The sequence below is a fragment of the Pezoporus occidentalis genome, unplaced genomic scaffold (genome assembly GCF_034315485.1).
Source record: "Pezoporus occidentalis ecotype Australia unplaced genomic scaffold, CSIRO_AGI_Poc_V1 ctg58, whole genome shotgun sequence".
NCBI lineage: Eukaryota > Metazoa > Chordata > Aves > Psittaciformes > Psittacidae > Pezoporus > Pezoporus occidentalis.
In genome coordinates, this window is record NW_026915921.1 from 4,314,190 (window position 1) to 4,331,199 (window position 17,010).

At 44.2% G+C, this 17,010-nt stretch overlaps 1 protein-coding gene across 6 annotated transcripts in view; it reads right to left on the minus strand.

Annotated features, from left to right (window-relative positions):
- Window positions 1-8,231, minus strand: part of SORCS2 (sortilin related VPS10 domain containing receptor 2) — a 548,057-nt gene extending 539,826 nt beyond the window's left edge. For all 6 annotated transcript variants that reach the window (XM_062638797.1, XM_062638795.1, XM_062638796.1 and 3 more), the window contains exon 1: window positions 7,877-8,231. In XM_062638797.1, the coding sequence (XP_062494781.1) occupies window positions 7,877-8,209 (333 nt within the window). In that variant the 5' untranslated portion in view covers window positions 8,210-8,231. The remainder of the gene's footprint in view (window positions 1-7,876) is intronic.
- Between the last annotated feature and the right edge of the window lie 8,779 nt (window positions 8,232-17,010).

Sequence of the window (17,010 nt, forward strand, 5' to 3'; positions counted from 1 at the left end):
AGTCCACTGGGCCCCTCCAGTGCTTTGGAAGCATCGGAGATGGAAGGCAGCTGTATGGAGTCCCCAGCAACAAGCTGCAGAAACTGCTGAAGGGGACAGTGAATTATTTTGAGCCTGGTGGGCCCAATGCACTTCAGGCCATCAGAGCAGAGATGCAACACAGAGATGGACTCATGATCGAGGGGTGGACTTAGCAATGGACACTATTGCCCAGGTTATTCACGAGTGTGAACACTGCACACAGTCTCTCCTGCTCTGGAAGACTGTTACAAGAGACGGAGCCTGACATCATGGACCAGATGGACTCAGCAGCTTTATAGGGACTGGTCCATGCACTAAGATAAGAGTGCACTGAGATAAGAGTGATGGTATATTGAAAATGTGGGATCTGAGCATGACGTGAATGGTATGGAATAAGGGGTGGATAATGTCCTGGGTTCAGCAGTAGCAGTCATTTTTCCCCTTCTTGGTAGCTGGTGCAGTGCAATGTTTTGACTTTCAGCTCGGGAACAGAGCTGATAACAAGCGATGTTTTGGTTTGGCCAAGGACTTTGTGAGTCTCATGCTCTGCCAGGGAGGAGGGGAAGCCAGGAGGAAGCAGAGACAGGACACCTGACCCAAACTGACCAAAGAGGTATTCCATACCACAGCACGTCATGCCCAGGATGCAACTGGGAGTTAGCCGGAAGGGCTGGGAGTCTGCAGGGTTGGAGGAGGTATCGGTCAGAGCTTGGTCGGGCTGGGGGGGGGCGAGTTATCGGTCGGCTGGTGGTGAGATGATGTATTCTCTTCCCTTGTTATTTCCTTTATCATTATTATCACTGGTGGTAGCAGTAGTGATTTGTGTTATACCTTAGTTACTAAACTGTTCTTATCTCAACCCGTGGGAGTTGCATTCTTTTCGATTCTCCTCTCCGTCCCTCCGAGAGCAGGGGGAGGGCAAGAAAAGGGGGGGAAGTGAGCGAACGAATTACCTGACTGGGTTTAAACCACGACAGTCATTAGGAAGAAAAAAATACTTAAACAGCTGCTGGAGCAGCCCTTGCACTGAAATGGAGACCTTGTGTAATCTCTGCCAGTGTACATCCTTTAAGCATACAATTCCATTTCGTGGGGATGTATGTAGATAAAACTGTAATTATAAAATCTTTACAGCTGCATCTGCATTTTTGCATTGGGGTTGTGCAATACCCACCACAACACAGTCTTACTGAACCTCCAACAGCCATGTTACAGGAAGGAAGGAAAGAACTGCAGGAGGAACAAGCTCCAGGTATTTGGGTTAGGGATAACTTTGAATTATGTGTTCCATCACAGTTAGCCATCTAGACCCCTCTCCAATATGCAGAGAGAGATACATGTTTTTTCAGAAGTCAACTCTTCCAAGCTTTCTCAAGCATGGCTGTTAAGACTGTCTAGGGAGAGATCAATTCAGGGACCATCTCCACCTCCTTCCTACTGCAGAAGTCCAAGCTTAGACCTGATGGATGAAGTAAGGCACAAGTGGTTTTGTCATTGGTGATCTGTTAAGAGTTTAAAATTATTATTACTGGGGCAGGGGGTTGGGGATGAGAATGTCTGGTAAAGAATGTAAGACTATGCTAATAAAAATGCTGAAGGAATGTTGCAGGTCATCAAGTTTCATCCTGAGCCATGGTGAGCAGTCATATACTGCAGACTGCTTTCAACCTATACTTTCAGCTTTTGCTTAATCCAAGTTGTGTTTTCAGAAATGAAAAGGATCCTGCTTGCACTGCAGTGCAGATTAGCTCTCCTTATGCTAACATCCTTTGGTCTTAATTGACAAGACATGGACATGCATATTTGGACATACAAAGATCTTGGCATAAAAGCTCCTGTAATCTGGGCAGTTTCATGCTTTAAAGTCATAAAGTGGTACATACCTTACAGAACTTCCCATTTTAGCATAACCATTACTGTTTTTCTGAAAAGCTCATTGTTTTCCCCTTCTGTTCTTTCAAAAAAGAATCTACTGGTCTAATGAATTTTAATAAAATCAGGAGGGATGCCCTCATTTCTTTCTCCAAAGATCTCTACCAGTAGATTCCTAACATTGTCAACCTTGGGGAGAATGTATTAGGTTCCCACTGTGATATGTGAACCTGCAATCAACAGCCTAAACAAATACCTAATGACTGTTATTAAGCCAGATTGGGTTTATCATACGCATGTAACACATCATCAGTATCAGAGACAGGATTTCAATCCAGTGTCTGTCTTTAATCTTCATTGCTTAATTTCCCTCCTAGATTTCAACTGAGCTTTTCCCAATGCAGACACAGCAGTATCTGCTCAAGCTAAGGCTGCCAGTAGCTTACTTCTAAGCAAACCAGGTAACACCAGTTAAACCAGCAAACCAGGTAAAACCAGGTATGGCTGCAGGTGTGGAGGGCTGCGCATGCAGGAAGACTTTCAAGCATGTTTGAAACACACACTAATTAAAGTATGTATCAATTTTAACTGTCTACTTAGGGGATGAGAAGAGGAGCTCTCTCTTTCCCTCTAGCAGCTGGAACTTGCTGAAATGTGGAGAGAGCTCAGCAGGCAGCAACATGACAAGCAAGCTGTAGGACTAGAAGAGAGGGGAAACAGAGGCTGATAGAAGCAAATAAATTAAGTAAGGTACAAACTTTACATCATGAAATAAAAAAAGGGGAAAAAGATGTTAAACTCCTAAGTTACTTCAATCGGATTTAAATCGCTCCACTTTCCATGTGGTATTCTGCTGTTCCACTCCAATATGATTACTGGGTTTGGTTTCTGTTTGCTTTTTGTCAAACTATCATCTCAAGGAATTCAAAAGGAGAAACAAACTCCCTGTGGGAAATTTGCCTTTCACTTTGCAAGATATCTGCCATTCATCACAGATCTGAGCCATCGGGGGTTTTGACCTCCTTTAGTTTCATAAGTAGTCTGGCTACTCCAGAAAAATAGCACCAAAACTTTACCACAAATGGACTCTTGCCCAGTTTGGACAGATAATTACATCTACCATTACAGATACTGCTACAGTAATATTGAAGTCAATGGTTTTTATAGATCCCCTCAGCACAATTTATTGCAAACTGAACAAAACAGAAAACCAATTAAATACAATATGTGCCAGAAGAATACATTTAATGATCACCCGGCTCTACAACCATAGACCAGGAAACTGTATCACAAAGAGTAACATTTTTTAAATTAAACAAAGTATCTGTATATCAAATACAGGCAAGACTGGATCAGCTGAAGTTTTTGTCCGCAGCAATGTCTGTAGATGTGCAATAAAGCTTCCACTCTGATAAGGTACCGCTAAATATTAAGCCTGGAAAAAAACTGCATATTTATGTTCATTTTCCATAACAAAGAGACAGACATTTATGAGGGATCACAACATCAACTCACTGAACAAGTAACTGCCTGCATGGACTGAGGATTTTGACAATAAACAAAAAAAGGAAATCCTGGCACCATGAAACAGCAGACTTGGAACTAGTTGGCCAAAGTCCTGTTCACAACACTTTAGCAGTCTGCACACAGCATGAAGAGCAGCCCATGAATCAAAATCAATTGTGAATACGAGTCTCACCCTCCCCGTAGTTCTGCTTTGGCTTTGAGTTTTGTTTTTTAAATCAGCCAGTATTAATGCACAATGGGAATTCTCCAGGAGGATCAAAAAGAATATAGTTTTGCAAAGAAAGTTGTTTACCTAGCACAAAAAAAAAAAGCTCCTAGAATGACTGTAAATTCTCTTCTAAAGAAAAGTAGGGTTTTTAAAAGCTGTCATCAACTGACTGTTCTTCCCCAAATCAGAAAGGGTGGTGTATTTTTAGTAAATCTGGGAACATGCGTATTCAGCTTAACACAGTAAGAGGCTATTCTTTAAGCACGTTACCTGTATACATTCCGATGCACAACTCCATGTTATTTATCAGTTACACAAATGTCAATCACGAGCCCTTCCCAGAGCAAATGGTGTGCTGCACCACCCACCTGTCATGTCTGCAGTTTACATTTTAAGACTGGAAAGGAAATTAGTTCCACTTGCATGAGCCTTTGTTTGAAAGTAATAGTGCACAACAGATTTCTGTGGGCATAGGGGACAGAGAGCAGAAATACTAATTGTAGGAGTTCAGTAACCAGATACACTCCTGATGTTACATGGACCAGCTTTGCGAGACTTGCATTGCCAGTGATGGTTTTAACTATGCATCCCACTGTTAGGAAAGGTCAGGGACATGCTTATCATTTGTGGAATTTATAAATAGTTATTAGAGTACAGAATAAAAGTAATGAGGACACAAAACAGGAAGCAATTTGCATGCCTCCCTGTAGAGCTCCCTCTTGACAAAGGAAGTTTACTGTGATCTTTCCCAGTTATTCCAGCTCACTTTACAATCAGTGTGACCATATACTCTGATGAGCTATTAAATCCACTATTTCTCTTAATTCACAAACATTATGAGAGGATAATAAAGCACATGTCAGTACAGAACAGAAAGGGGAGGAGAGAGGATCAATATAATTTAGTCTCCTTAATTTCTTTTAAGACATCTCATGCAACCAAAAAGTCACACGCTCCTATTACTGCGGCACAGGAGTATTTACAAGATGTAAATAATTTTTTTAAGCCCCATTCAGCCTAACCTCTGCCCCTTTCAAATTTATTTGCCCTTGATCCACACATATGACTACTCCATGATAGTACTTCCAATGAGCTATTCATGCAGGTGAGCATCCCTCACAGAAGCAGATGCCCTCTCCATTTTTATGGTTATTTGTCTCTCCATCACAGAGCTCAAAGGAATAATCCTACTGCATATTTCTTCTTCATTTATTTTACTAGGCGAGGTGTTTAAGAGGATGTATGGTCATCTGGAGCTCATCACTGTCAAATTTTCAGCCTCCCATCTGTAAAGGGTAAAGGAACTAGTTTAGCTCCTTGGTTTACAAAGTGCTGAGTACCTCCAACGAGGTGCCAAACGTGTGTGGTGACACTTTAAGATTGCTTAGTGCCTCCTGAGGTTTGTAGGGCCTGATCCAAAACCCCACTGTTATGAATGACAGTCCCCCCCTTGCCTGCAGCATGCATGGGACAGAATAGCACTTCACAGCTCAACCATGTCCTTCAACAGGAAGGCAAGAGTTACCAGAGATTTAAGAAGACAGCATAAAGTGGCAGGTTTGAGAAGCACTGCATCTTAGTGTTTCTACCTCCAAACAATTAACACTGAGTAAAATAAGTAAATAAACAAATACATACATATCTATATAAAGAAACACTCAAGACTACCTTAAATAAATTTTGGATCAGGTACTTATTTTCAACTGTTTCAATCTCACATACATACAGGCAGCAAAACTCTCTCCAAACCCTTTAAGCCCATCCTGCTTCCATTGGGCTTAGTGTAGTTCTTCCACTCCTTCTAAAAAAAGAAAGATGCCACAGACTGTCTTTACAAATCAGTTTTCTCTGGAAGCCTTTGTTAAAATCAGCTCTTCTTCTGGAAGCATGCAATAGAGCAAAGCTAACAAGAAAAGAAAGTGCAGGAAAATGCTGACAGTCATACTGTAAAACATCCAGCGCAAAAGACTGGCTGCTGTCATCTGGGGTAAGGCAGCAAAGAGTCTTTCATTACCAGGTCACTGGTTCAAATCCAGTCTTGCTTGACAGTAATCACCTGATGGCAGGCAGAGGAAGCAACCTAACTTTTAACGTAACTCTGCAGAAGTATCTTTCATTGAACGTGTAAATACTTCCAAGAAGGTCTGCAGGCATTCAGGATGAGAGTATTACCCTGCAAAACTGAAGTAGCAGATAGTAACTAAGCAAACAAAAAAGAACTAAGTTGCAGCAAAGACTGCAACCACTTCCATTCATTCTGACAGTCACTGTTTATCTTTGCTTTTGAACAGACTGCTTGCTAGTATTCTCCTAAGTGAACTGTAGCACACTGTGAAAAAATAACAACATTTTAGCAATACAAGCCCTGACTGCAGCATCTGTTATTAAATCTTTGCAGAGAGGCGAGGAGAGACCACTAGTCATAAATGTGGATTAGCAAGGTTCTACTTATATTCCTTTTGGAGTGCTGAGTGCTTTGCATGAAAGCTGTTACTTGGCTTTTATGTTAAAAAATGAACTTATGCCAACTTTTTAGTACTGAAGTCTTCGAGGAAGTTGTCCTAACAGTCTGCAAGCACTGTCCACAAAACCCAGCAGCATTCTAACCGCAGAGAAATGGAGGAAGGACAAAATCAGAATAGCTGATGCGGCTGGTCTGCAACATTTTCTTTTCACAGAAAATGCCCATCATCTTATGCTTCCTCCCTGAGCAAATCAAGAACTGCCTTTGAAAGTGTCAAGCTTTATGATGCTGACTCCAACTCTGACACCTGATTATACAAGAGCACTAACGCAAGCACTCAGCATGATCAAGGGAATCCCTGCACCCTCACCACCAGAGCCTCAGAGGCTCCATGTCTGGGTCGACTTCGAAGCAAACAGGCAGAAGCCAGGCCAGGAGATCCTAGAGAAAGGGCAATCATTCACATACATATGAGAAGTGTAATGCAAGCTCCCTGAACTGAGCCAAGTTTAAGTAAACTTTATGCTAAATTCACGAAGTTCAAGCAGAGTCGGAGCTTAGCTGAACTGCAGTAAAAACACTCGGGAGTGTTCCAGAAACACTAAAATCCTCCTGGAGAAAGTTGATCTTGAGCCTTCATAACGATATTTTCTTGCCTGTGAAGTTACATAGCACGTGCAAGGTGCTATGTAAGATTTACCTGTGACACCCACTGTTATGATATAATGTTTCAGTGAAGGCTAAATTAGAAGCAGCAAATCCCTGAAACTGCCTGTGTAAATACACAACCAGTAATGGCTCAATATATTAAGAAATGAAGACTAGTTGATATGGAAAGTGGGTTATACACAGATTATAGGTGCTCACCATGAGCGCTGCTGTCTAAAATGGGTAATTGAGTAATAAAGGCACGCTGCTTCAACTGCGAGTTGTGACCACGGATGCTCTAACGCAGTAACACTGCTCGCAGGAGCGATTCCCATCCATCGAAGAGGCTGTAAAACGCCTCGCAGCGCTGCTGCTGCTCCGGACCCAGTGTCCGGACCCAGCCCCACCTCCGCGCACCGTCCGCGCCGTGCGGAAACTCCGCGGGCAGCGCTGCTCGCCCGCTCCTGCCGCTCACCTCCACCTCAAGTCTGGGGCTGCGCTTTATTTGATCCTGAGGTTGGTTGGGTTTTCTCCCCACCGGGCGCTTGCGGAGCGGAGCGCGGCGCGGAGGAGATGACACGGGGCTGAGCGGATCGAGGTGAATCGACTAAACCTCGACAGTTTAACCTGGGACTTCACGCGGGGCTGGAGGAGCTGATCCCCCGCCGCAGCTCGCCCCCCTCCTCCCTGCACAGCCCCGAGGGTACGCACGGACACCGCCTCGCCGCGCCAGAGCCAAGCCTTCCTCCTCGCCCCCCTCGTCCTCCTCCTCGCAGCGCGGCGCGCACCGCGCACCCGGCCCCTCCGCAAGATGCGCGCCCGCAAACTTTTCAAACTTTCCAAACGGAGGGTGAGCGACGCCGAACCGACCCCGGCGGCTCCTCGCCTCCCGCCGGCACCTCACCGGACGCTGCTCGCCCCGAGCGCGGCCCGCGGGGATCCCCTCGCCCCGGGTCGGGAGGCGGGAGCAGCGCGCTCCGGCCGCACCGAGCGTGGCGGTGCGCAGGCGGCAGAGGCAGGGTGCTTCCCGCGAGTTGGGGGTGCAAAGCAATAGTAAGGGCAGGGTAGGGGCAGGGGTACGGGCAGCGGCACAGTAGGGACCCCCCCAGCCCGCCCGCACCGCCCCTCGCACTCACGCTGCTGTTCTCTCCCGTCCAGTGCACCATCGCCTGGTTGTGAGACGCGTCCCCTTTCAGCACGAAGGAGGTGCTGATGAGGGAGACCTGCTCCCGGCCCGCCGCCGAGGATGCTCTCTTGGAGCGGCTGTCCCCTGCCGCCACCGCCCCACCACCCAGCCTTGGGTCTGGAAGGCTGCGCGCCCCGCGGGTCAGCACTCCGGCGGGGCGCGGGGGGCCGCAGGGATCCGCGGAGCGCGGCGCGGCAGCGGCGCCGAGCAGCAGCAGCAGCAGCATGAGGAGAGGCAGGCGCGCAGCCCCGGCAGCGCACACGCGTGTCCCGCCGCACGCCATGGTGGCTGTGCGGAGCGGCAGTGACAGCGGGGAGGTGGCGGAGGGACACCCCGCGCGGAGGGCGGGCGCGGGGGAGGGCTGTAACCGGAGCGCGGCAGCGGCGTGCGCGGGGCTGCGCCCAGCCGGGGCGGCGCCGCCATCTGCTGGCCCGCGCGGAAACACCGTGCGGCGGCGGGGCGCGGGATGCGGTGGGTCTGGTACTCACGGGCCGACACCGGGGGGCAGCGGCGGTGGCGGAGCCGTCCCGGCGCGGCGGGAACGGGCGCCGGCAGAGCGGGGCGCTTGAGAAGTTTCTCGCTGCGCTGCGCGGAAAGGGTTCTCCTGAGCGCTCCGGGTAAAACCCACGGAGCGCTCGGGGCGGCCGCGCTCCAGGCCGAGGGTCGCGGCCCCTGCGGCCACGGGAGATGGCCATGGCGTAGCCGGCAGTCCCAGGAGGCTGCAGTGGTAAAGTCAGAGCGGGTCTGTAAGGCGCAGTTGGAAGCCGAGGAACGAATGAAGCAGGTGCAGAAATATGGTTCGTGTGATTAACAGGGGAAGTGTTTCCGTGGAGCCTGGGAGCCCGGCCGGCCGCTCTGCCCCTCCGCTCCTGGGAGGCAGCAGGCTCCCCACTGCGTATTTCAGAGCCAACTGCTAACCCAGCGTTGACCGCTGCGGGTACCTGGGACTTGAAACTTGTGAGTGGTCCATGGAGGCATTGCTCAGAGCAGCGTCTGTGGTCACGGCCAGGAGGGGCAATGCAGGGTCAGTGCAGTGTGCAGGAACCCAGAGCAGCAGGTGAAGTGGTGGACAAAGCTTTAGGCGTCATGGATGGGGTGCTCTTCCTGCTCCACCGCAGTGTGCTGTGTAACTGTGAAGCGACTGGGGCTTGTGAGGCGGTCTGGTGCTGCGAGAGGGAGCAAGTTAGAATCGCAGGGTAACTGAGGTTGGCAGGGATCTCCGGAGGATTCCTGCTCCAGACTGCTGCACAGTCCAGGGCCAGCTCTGAAGCTGTATCTGACTTCACATAACATAAAGTTGCTCAGGCCTGAATGTCAGAAAATACATTTGGAAGACCACTGAGGGAAGTAATGACTCCAGCTGCTGGCAGACGAGTTTGGTGACACCTAACAGGAGAGATCTGTAGTGCGTAAAACCAATGTGAGTGAAGTTAGTAAACCAGCTTTAGTTGTAATCTGCCTTTACCCTAATGGCCTAGAAAATTAGGATTACAAAGGCTTTTTCTAGGAAGATTAATAGAAAAAAATAGTATCCACAGGTTTAACTCTACCATTTACAGGCCTGTGATGACTGCCATAATGACCTCAAGTAACCTGGTCATCCCAAATTCAGGTAAAACCAACTTTGAACAAGCTATATGATTACATCTCAGCTGTACACCTTCAGTGCGAGGAGATCTATGGAAACCTGCCCTATTGTTACTGTCGTGGCTCAAGCTATAGGGCAGTTTCAAACTAAAGATGACTTGCTCATTTCAAAAGGAATAAAGATTAAACATAAAAATAATTAAGAAAAAAAAAATCCCACTTTTTTTCCCTCAGCTCCCAACAAAGTCCTCTTTCAGAGTTCCAAGTGCAGCCCCATAACTTCAGAACTGCCTCTGCACAGCCTTCCTCCTCATTCCTCCAGCACAGGTTCTGAATTAACAGATGAAATGATGCCTCCTCTGGGAATCTATAGCTGCCAGTTGTGGAGATTCTGCCCAAAACCCTGCCAGCCCGAGCCCAGCAGCCAGCAGGAACATGGGCAGGCAGCACCACCTGCCCCAGGCCACCAGAAGCTGAAATGAAACATGAGCATGAGATGAGAATGATCTTTGCCTGCAGTTAGTTTCCTCACAGTGTCTTACCCTCTGAAACACTACCCTTTGTAAGGGGAAAACCACCTGGTTTTAAGTGGTCAAAAAGTTAGTTTTCCAGACAAAACCCTCTTGTCTCTCACAAACTGGTCTCAGTGACAGCTGGTGGTCAAACACTTGTTTGAATCATTGCTGTTTGGACATGTTCTTCAGGGGCACAGAAATTGGGCAGTGATTCAACTGCTCACAGAAGACACATGAGTGGGAAGTGATTCCTGCTGGGGTAACTCTTGCATGTTGAGTGAGTCATCTTCCATCTTTGGCATCTCTGCACAAAAAGGAACAAGGGAAAAAATGCTGAATTGTTAAGCAAACACTGACAGACCACAATAATATCAACCAGTGAGAAGGGGTGATTTATCCATTATTAGGAATTCAATAGTTTTTATTCCAACATCATGGCCTGTCCTGTGAAGATTACTCAACATATTCCATAAGAATAGATGGAACAGCCCAAGTCCCTGTGTGTTAAAACTGGCATACAAATCTGCATGCTTCACTTGAATGAATACAGTTTGACTTTGTCATACTTACCCATTTTGCATTCACCACTGTCTTCAACAGGCAGGGTTCCCAGTGAGCAGCAGCTAAGAAAAGAGATGATAACATCCACATTCCTAAGAGTCTGACTCTTTATATCTGTCAGTAACTGATATTTCTTATGATGAGGCTTAAAAAGATAAAGAAAAGCAAGAAGTAACTCTAGAACTAATGAAGTCTAGTTTCCTCCAGCCTTGCATCTTATAGTCAACCACAAAGTCTGCTTCAGTCTTGTCCCACTTTCAGAATATCTTTTCCATGTATCTTCACAGGAACCTAAAAAATCCACTAACAAAGTCCTCCTTGTCTGCCCACTCACAAAACTTGCCATGTATTTTTGTGACCTCCCCATTTGCCAATTTAGTTGACATTGTCTTACAGGTTCAGAAGATGTTAACCAAGGTGGATGGACAAACACCCAGCCCAACTGATTGCTCACTGACAAAGAATAATTGCACAGGCCTTTTTATTCTTAGGCAAGTCAATTAAAAATCTCACCGGAAGGATGCTAAGGCAGAGAGAAATGGATGTAATTCTTATTTCTCTGTGTGAATTGCGAGACCTGAGTAGATGGGAATGAATCACCCAACCTACCACTGTGCTTGTCGCTAATTGAATCCCTTAGTATCAGGCTCTTAAGAGGTCAAGGATTAAATGGAATCAAAAGTAACTTCTCTATTTTCCCTCCTTTAGAGATAATCATAACCAAGACAGATGGATGGGCAATGCTACGAAAATATTGCCCCATCTCTTGGCTCTGCCACTAAGTGAAAGGCTTTTACCTGGCCACTTCCTCAGTGGTTGTTGAAGCCAGTTTTACATCAAACAGATGAATACACACTTACAGAATTGTGAATCAAATAAATAACAACGCATATTTATTATATCTAATACAATGTTGTAGCTCTAGAATAGGGAGATGATAGCAATAATACCTGTATTGCATTGTATCACTATCGTGTACGCTTAATGACAGTGTAGTTTCAAAATACGAGTGTTGAGCAGATCATCATAGGTCAAGGTCCAATTGTGTTAGGTAGGCTCTGTAGAAAAAGAGAGAACAAAGGTTGATCCAGCCTCATGGAAACATTTGGTTATGCAAAGGACAATCAAAATAACATACTTCTAGTCCAAAGCATGACCAGAATATTTAATTACTTCTAATTCTGTTGTGACTATTGCAGCTGAAATGCAAACAGAAAAGAACTGCTACTGATTTTTCTAGGCTTGTTAACATCAAGTGTGTTACTAAAGGAAGAAAGCTGATTTACAGACCACCTAGTGTAATTTGGTCTAGAAAACCCAAGCAAGCTGAGCAATGTAAGAGATGACTCTGAGAAGCAAAGGGCTTTCCCAGTTTCAAAGCTTGTTTGAATGAAACTTTTTAAGGCTTGCCAAAAACTTAGTTTAAGGATTGCTTAAACAGAGGCTTCCTTAAATTTCTGTCACCTTTTATGTTTCCTATAAACTCTGGCTCAGCAAGTACGTATGAGCAGACAAAAAGCCAAATAACCTAGTATCAAATACCTCTGAGCTCCTCTAGACCCAGAAGTAAACTTGAAAACGAATGCGTGTTGTAAATCCAAGGCAAGTTTCTGCCTGCTAATGGCAGAATTATTAGTGATATACTAATAACTTCTACCCCATTTTTATTGACTGTCAGATTAGATTGAGATTAAAAAGGCTTCACTTAATGCACCTTAATTTTACCATGTTCATTTCTGATCAAACACTGAAAGTATTACAGAAAGCTGCAAGTTCTGCTTGAGCAGAAACCAAGAGGCAATGCTAATACTCCTTTTGCTACTGGCCCTAAGAGGTACTTGCAAATAAAGATATTGATACTAATTTGTTACATGTCTCACACAGCCACCTTAGGTTGGTAATGCAAGATGACTGAAGATGTGCAATATGGTAGAAGATCACAGAACCCACTTAAGCATGCTCCTTATTGATTCTTTACCTCTTTTTAAGGTTGATTTCAATCAGCATATCAAAATGTATTTAGGATACCTTATTTTATTAATTAGATACAAACCAATTTCCATTTACATTATGCTTCTGTTAACATCATGAAGAGCACAGTGACATGCAGTTTTCAGCAAAATGCTCATGCAAGAGAGCAACTTAGAATCAGAACAGAACAGACTCAACCAGACTGGAAAAGACCTTTAAGATCATCAAGTCCAACCATTACCCCAGGACTCCCAAGACCACCACTAAAGCTATCACTGAGGCCTTGTCTACACAGTTTTTGAGCTCTTCCAGGGATGGTGATGCCACCACCACTGCCCTGGGCAGCCTGTTCCAATGCCTGACCACCCTCTCAGTGAAGACATTTTTCCTAATATCCGGTCTAAACCTCCCCTGGCGCATTTTGAGGCCATTTCCTCTTGTCTTATCACTTGCTTCTTGGAAGAAGAGACTGACCCCCACCTCACTACCTCCTTTCAGGCAGTTGTAGAGAGCGATCAGGTCCCCCACTGAGCCTTCTCTTCTCCAGACTAAACAACCCCAGGTCCCTCAGCTGCTCCTCATAAGATGTATTCTTCAGACCCTCCACCAGCTCCGTTGTACTTCTCTGGACCCACTCCAGCACCTCCGTGTTTTTCTTGTAATGAGGGACCCAGAACTGAACAGAGGATTCAAGGGGTGGCCTCACCAGTGCCCAGTACAGGGGGATGATCACTGCCCTGCCCCTGCTCGCTACACTATAGCTGAACAGCTTATTAGTTGTTATTATTAGTTATTTCTGAATAATTTAATCTGATATGTCTTATCAAAATGCCTGACTCCAAACCAGCCTTTTTACTCCCTCTGACCATAGCCTAAGCTAACAATTAATAAATGGCAACATAATTAACAAAAAAAAATGCTCTCTTCTGTGTTACATGTAAATTATTGTACATGCAAAATACCCTGATGCCTCTCATGCCAATCAGCAGAGGTTTTATTTAGCTAGGCCTCTCAGGGTCCAAACTAATTTCTATTTGTATTACTACAACTACAAAAAAAAAAGATATATCTTTCCATAGCCAAAAAATGTAGATGTATTAAAACTCTTCGCAATCGCTGTTCCATTTGAGAGAATAAAAAAATCAAGCAGATGTCAGATTGTTTTGTTCACATTAATTCACTGATACATTGCTGTCAGCAGCTAGCCCAGATGCTCACAGAAGAAAGCAGCAATAAATAGGAACAAGTACTTGTCAATAGAAAAAACAGCCTCTACTTCTGTGGGCAGTTCTGAAGAAAAGTGAGTAGCTGCTTTTGTTCTAGGAAGGACTGACTAAGAGACAAAGTACATGTTCGATTATCCTGTTCAAATGTGAACAATAGAAAAGAGAGTGGATTTAAATATAGTGTATTATCTCTGATTATTAGTGAGAGCTGTGTTTAGGTATGAGTACACTAACTGACATACACCTATGAGAAAAACATTGGAAGAGCTGTAAATTTGAGGGAATAAATAACTTCTAGTTTTATCAGTATAAGTTACCAGACAGCATGTATGCAGGAAAAAAAATGGCACAACCACCCATTATAGGTGCTTATATAGGTTATATAGTTTATAGGTTATATAGGCAAATAGCCCATAAACAACAGGTTACTAAGGTTGTCTAGAAACCTCATCCTTTGAGCACCATTGGCTTTCATCTCATTCAGTGAAAGCAACTGGACAGCTCAGCACCATGCAGGACTTTTCCTAGTAAGTAGGTAAATACTTACTGTAACTTTCTCTAGTTCTAGCTCACAAAATGCAACAGAAACAAACTTGTAAAATTACTTTCACTTACAAAAGAGGCTGACAACGAATACAGGCTGCCTTGAGCCCCTCAAGTTTGATCTTCCATCAATCAGGAAAAAAAGCCCCACAACTAACCTGTATAGATTTGTTATGCCACAGAGCCTGAAAGAGTGGCTTAGTCTGAATGGAAAACACATGGTGAGGCATAACGTTGTGGTGGCTATTGTAAGATTATCTGCCTTCAGCCTTCATAATTTCTCACCAACAATTAATAAGGAGAGTTCTGAAAACCTGAGAGAGTTGGATTAATTGTCTACACCTTAAGAGCTCACAACAGAACAAGAGCTTTTTCTTTCATGTGGCTAAGGCAGACTGGGAATTTGTTTTTCACAGAACAGCTTTGCACTCCTGCTTTTGCTGTCCTAAGATTTCAAGAAGTTTATTTGAGAAAATCTGGAAGGCTGGGTAAAAAAAATGGGTATTTAGGTAAGTGAAATGTGGTGTGAGGGATGTAATTCTCAAGTTTACAGTCAGCTTCATATAAGTACAGGAATACAGTTCCTTTTATTTCGAACACTGTTAATGTCTTGCCAACCACTCACATTCTGATCTAACCTTACCAGGATTTTTACCAGTGTCATTTTATTCATCACTTTGCTAATATGGATGCATTTCTGAGAAAATGGTAGCAGAAAAAGAAATCAATGTTAAGTTCAACTAAAACCAAACCATTCTAAATCAGTCTTCTAGTCTTTTGCAAGGGGTCCCTGAAGGCACCATTTCTCTAAGAGGAGACATTCCCATCTGGTAAACGTTTAGTGGGAAGTCAGAGTGACATGTTTACAGCTACGTCAACCCTCTCAGATTCTTCATGGAAAGAGCTTAGCAGGGAATGCAGATGTGAGTAGTCTCCAATTCATAGGTTTTGACCAGGAGAGCAAATCCTTTCTATTGCAAGCATGTCAGCTTACGTTTGTGTGGGACTGGGTATTAACTTTATGGTCTTGTGTGCCTATGGCAAAGGATGGGGTAGGGTGTTGCTGTAAGTTTTATAGGGAGTTTGCTGAATTTTGTCTCATGGCTGAGGTTTGCAGATACTGCAATGGCTGGTGCAAAGCCAAACCAGCAAAAATGAGAGGGTTTTGTGTAGAAGACATAATCAACTAAAACATCATAGAAGGTCATGCTATTTCAATCTGTGAAATAGATTTACTTAAACGAAAAACCTTCAGGAGAAGCCACTTTAAATAATTAGTAGAACAGCGCCTGAGTTTTGTTTAGGTAGTACTTTTTTCTGAGCTGGCTTATTCCTTTTCATGTCATTTTTCCCCCTTGTTTCTTTCCAGTATAGATTTACATGGTCTAGATGAACAGATAAAGATAAAGTCTTTCTCCCCTTCCCCCCCCAAAAAAGGAAGCACTGTGAAAACATGTGTGCTATCAGATACCAGGGAACCTGACCAGCACACATTTTGGAGAAGCCAGTTTTCAAAGCCATATGGGTAATAGTGAAAATTAAACTAATAGAAACATGAAAGAAAACTGGTGCCAATTCCTCTCCAAGCTATTGTTCCTGGAAAAATGGAACAGCTGAAGGCAGATGTTTTGTGTAAGTAAAAGGCTGGAGGGCTTTGGAATCACAAGCTGAAGGACTTGCAAAGGACTTCACGTGTCTAAGGCTCCCCGTATCAATTCTATTTCTACATTTAAACATCAATTTCCTTTAAATCATTCTTGGCTCTGCATTTGAGCTAGCAAAACAAGAATACCACCCACATTCTGCAACATCTTAAAGTCTTACTTTATGCACTAAACCAGGTTACTTGTATCAACACAAGATACCACTTTCCCCAAAGAAAAGGTACCTTTTAGTATTGTCCTGTGAATACAGGATGACCTCACTAAGTTGAAATAAACAAACTGGTGGATAAATATCAAACTGTTTTCCACAGCCTCTCTGAAGTCCATTATCAGTACCTCTTACAAACATGCAGGATGAAAAAATATCCAAAACAAAAGCACTTTTTCTCTTATCTTTTTTTCTTTCCTATGCAATATTTTCTCTCCAATCCCAAACAATGCCAGCCTGAAGTTCCCTTTGATCCAGAATCTTGAAAGAGCCTCAATCTGTAAAGATGCAGGTAGGCATTTTCAGTGCTCTTGGCTCCTAACTTCCACAAAGATCAATTGGAGCCAAGACCCCAAACACTTTAGAAAATGAATTTGCCTTTAGGAATCTGGCATGAGCGGCTGTTTCAATTTTCTTTGGGATTATCAAAAAGCAGGGAAGTCTGGGAAACTTCTGCCTTTTTCCATTCCTGCTGTATCATTCACTTGGAAACTGGGAATAAGTTCTGTGTGAGAGGTACATCAGAGCAAATGCGTGTCAGTAGGAAACAATATATAAAGCTTATACAGCAGTTTATAGATTCATAATATTTTTTTAGAACTCCAGCTGTAAGTATCAGAAAATGTATAAAAATCTCAGTGTTGGCATTTAGAGTGTGATAGTCCTCATGTTTTCAAAGAAAGACCAAAAGACAAAATAAATTAATCCTCTAGGCTCAAGATATTGGAAGACAAAGGAAATGGAATCAAGAATTTAACTGTAAGGTCTTATTCTATAAGACATTCTCATGATTTTTCAACATTTTAGTT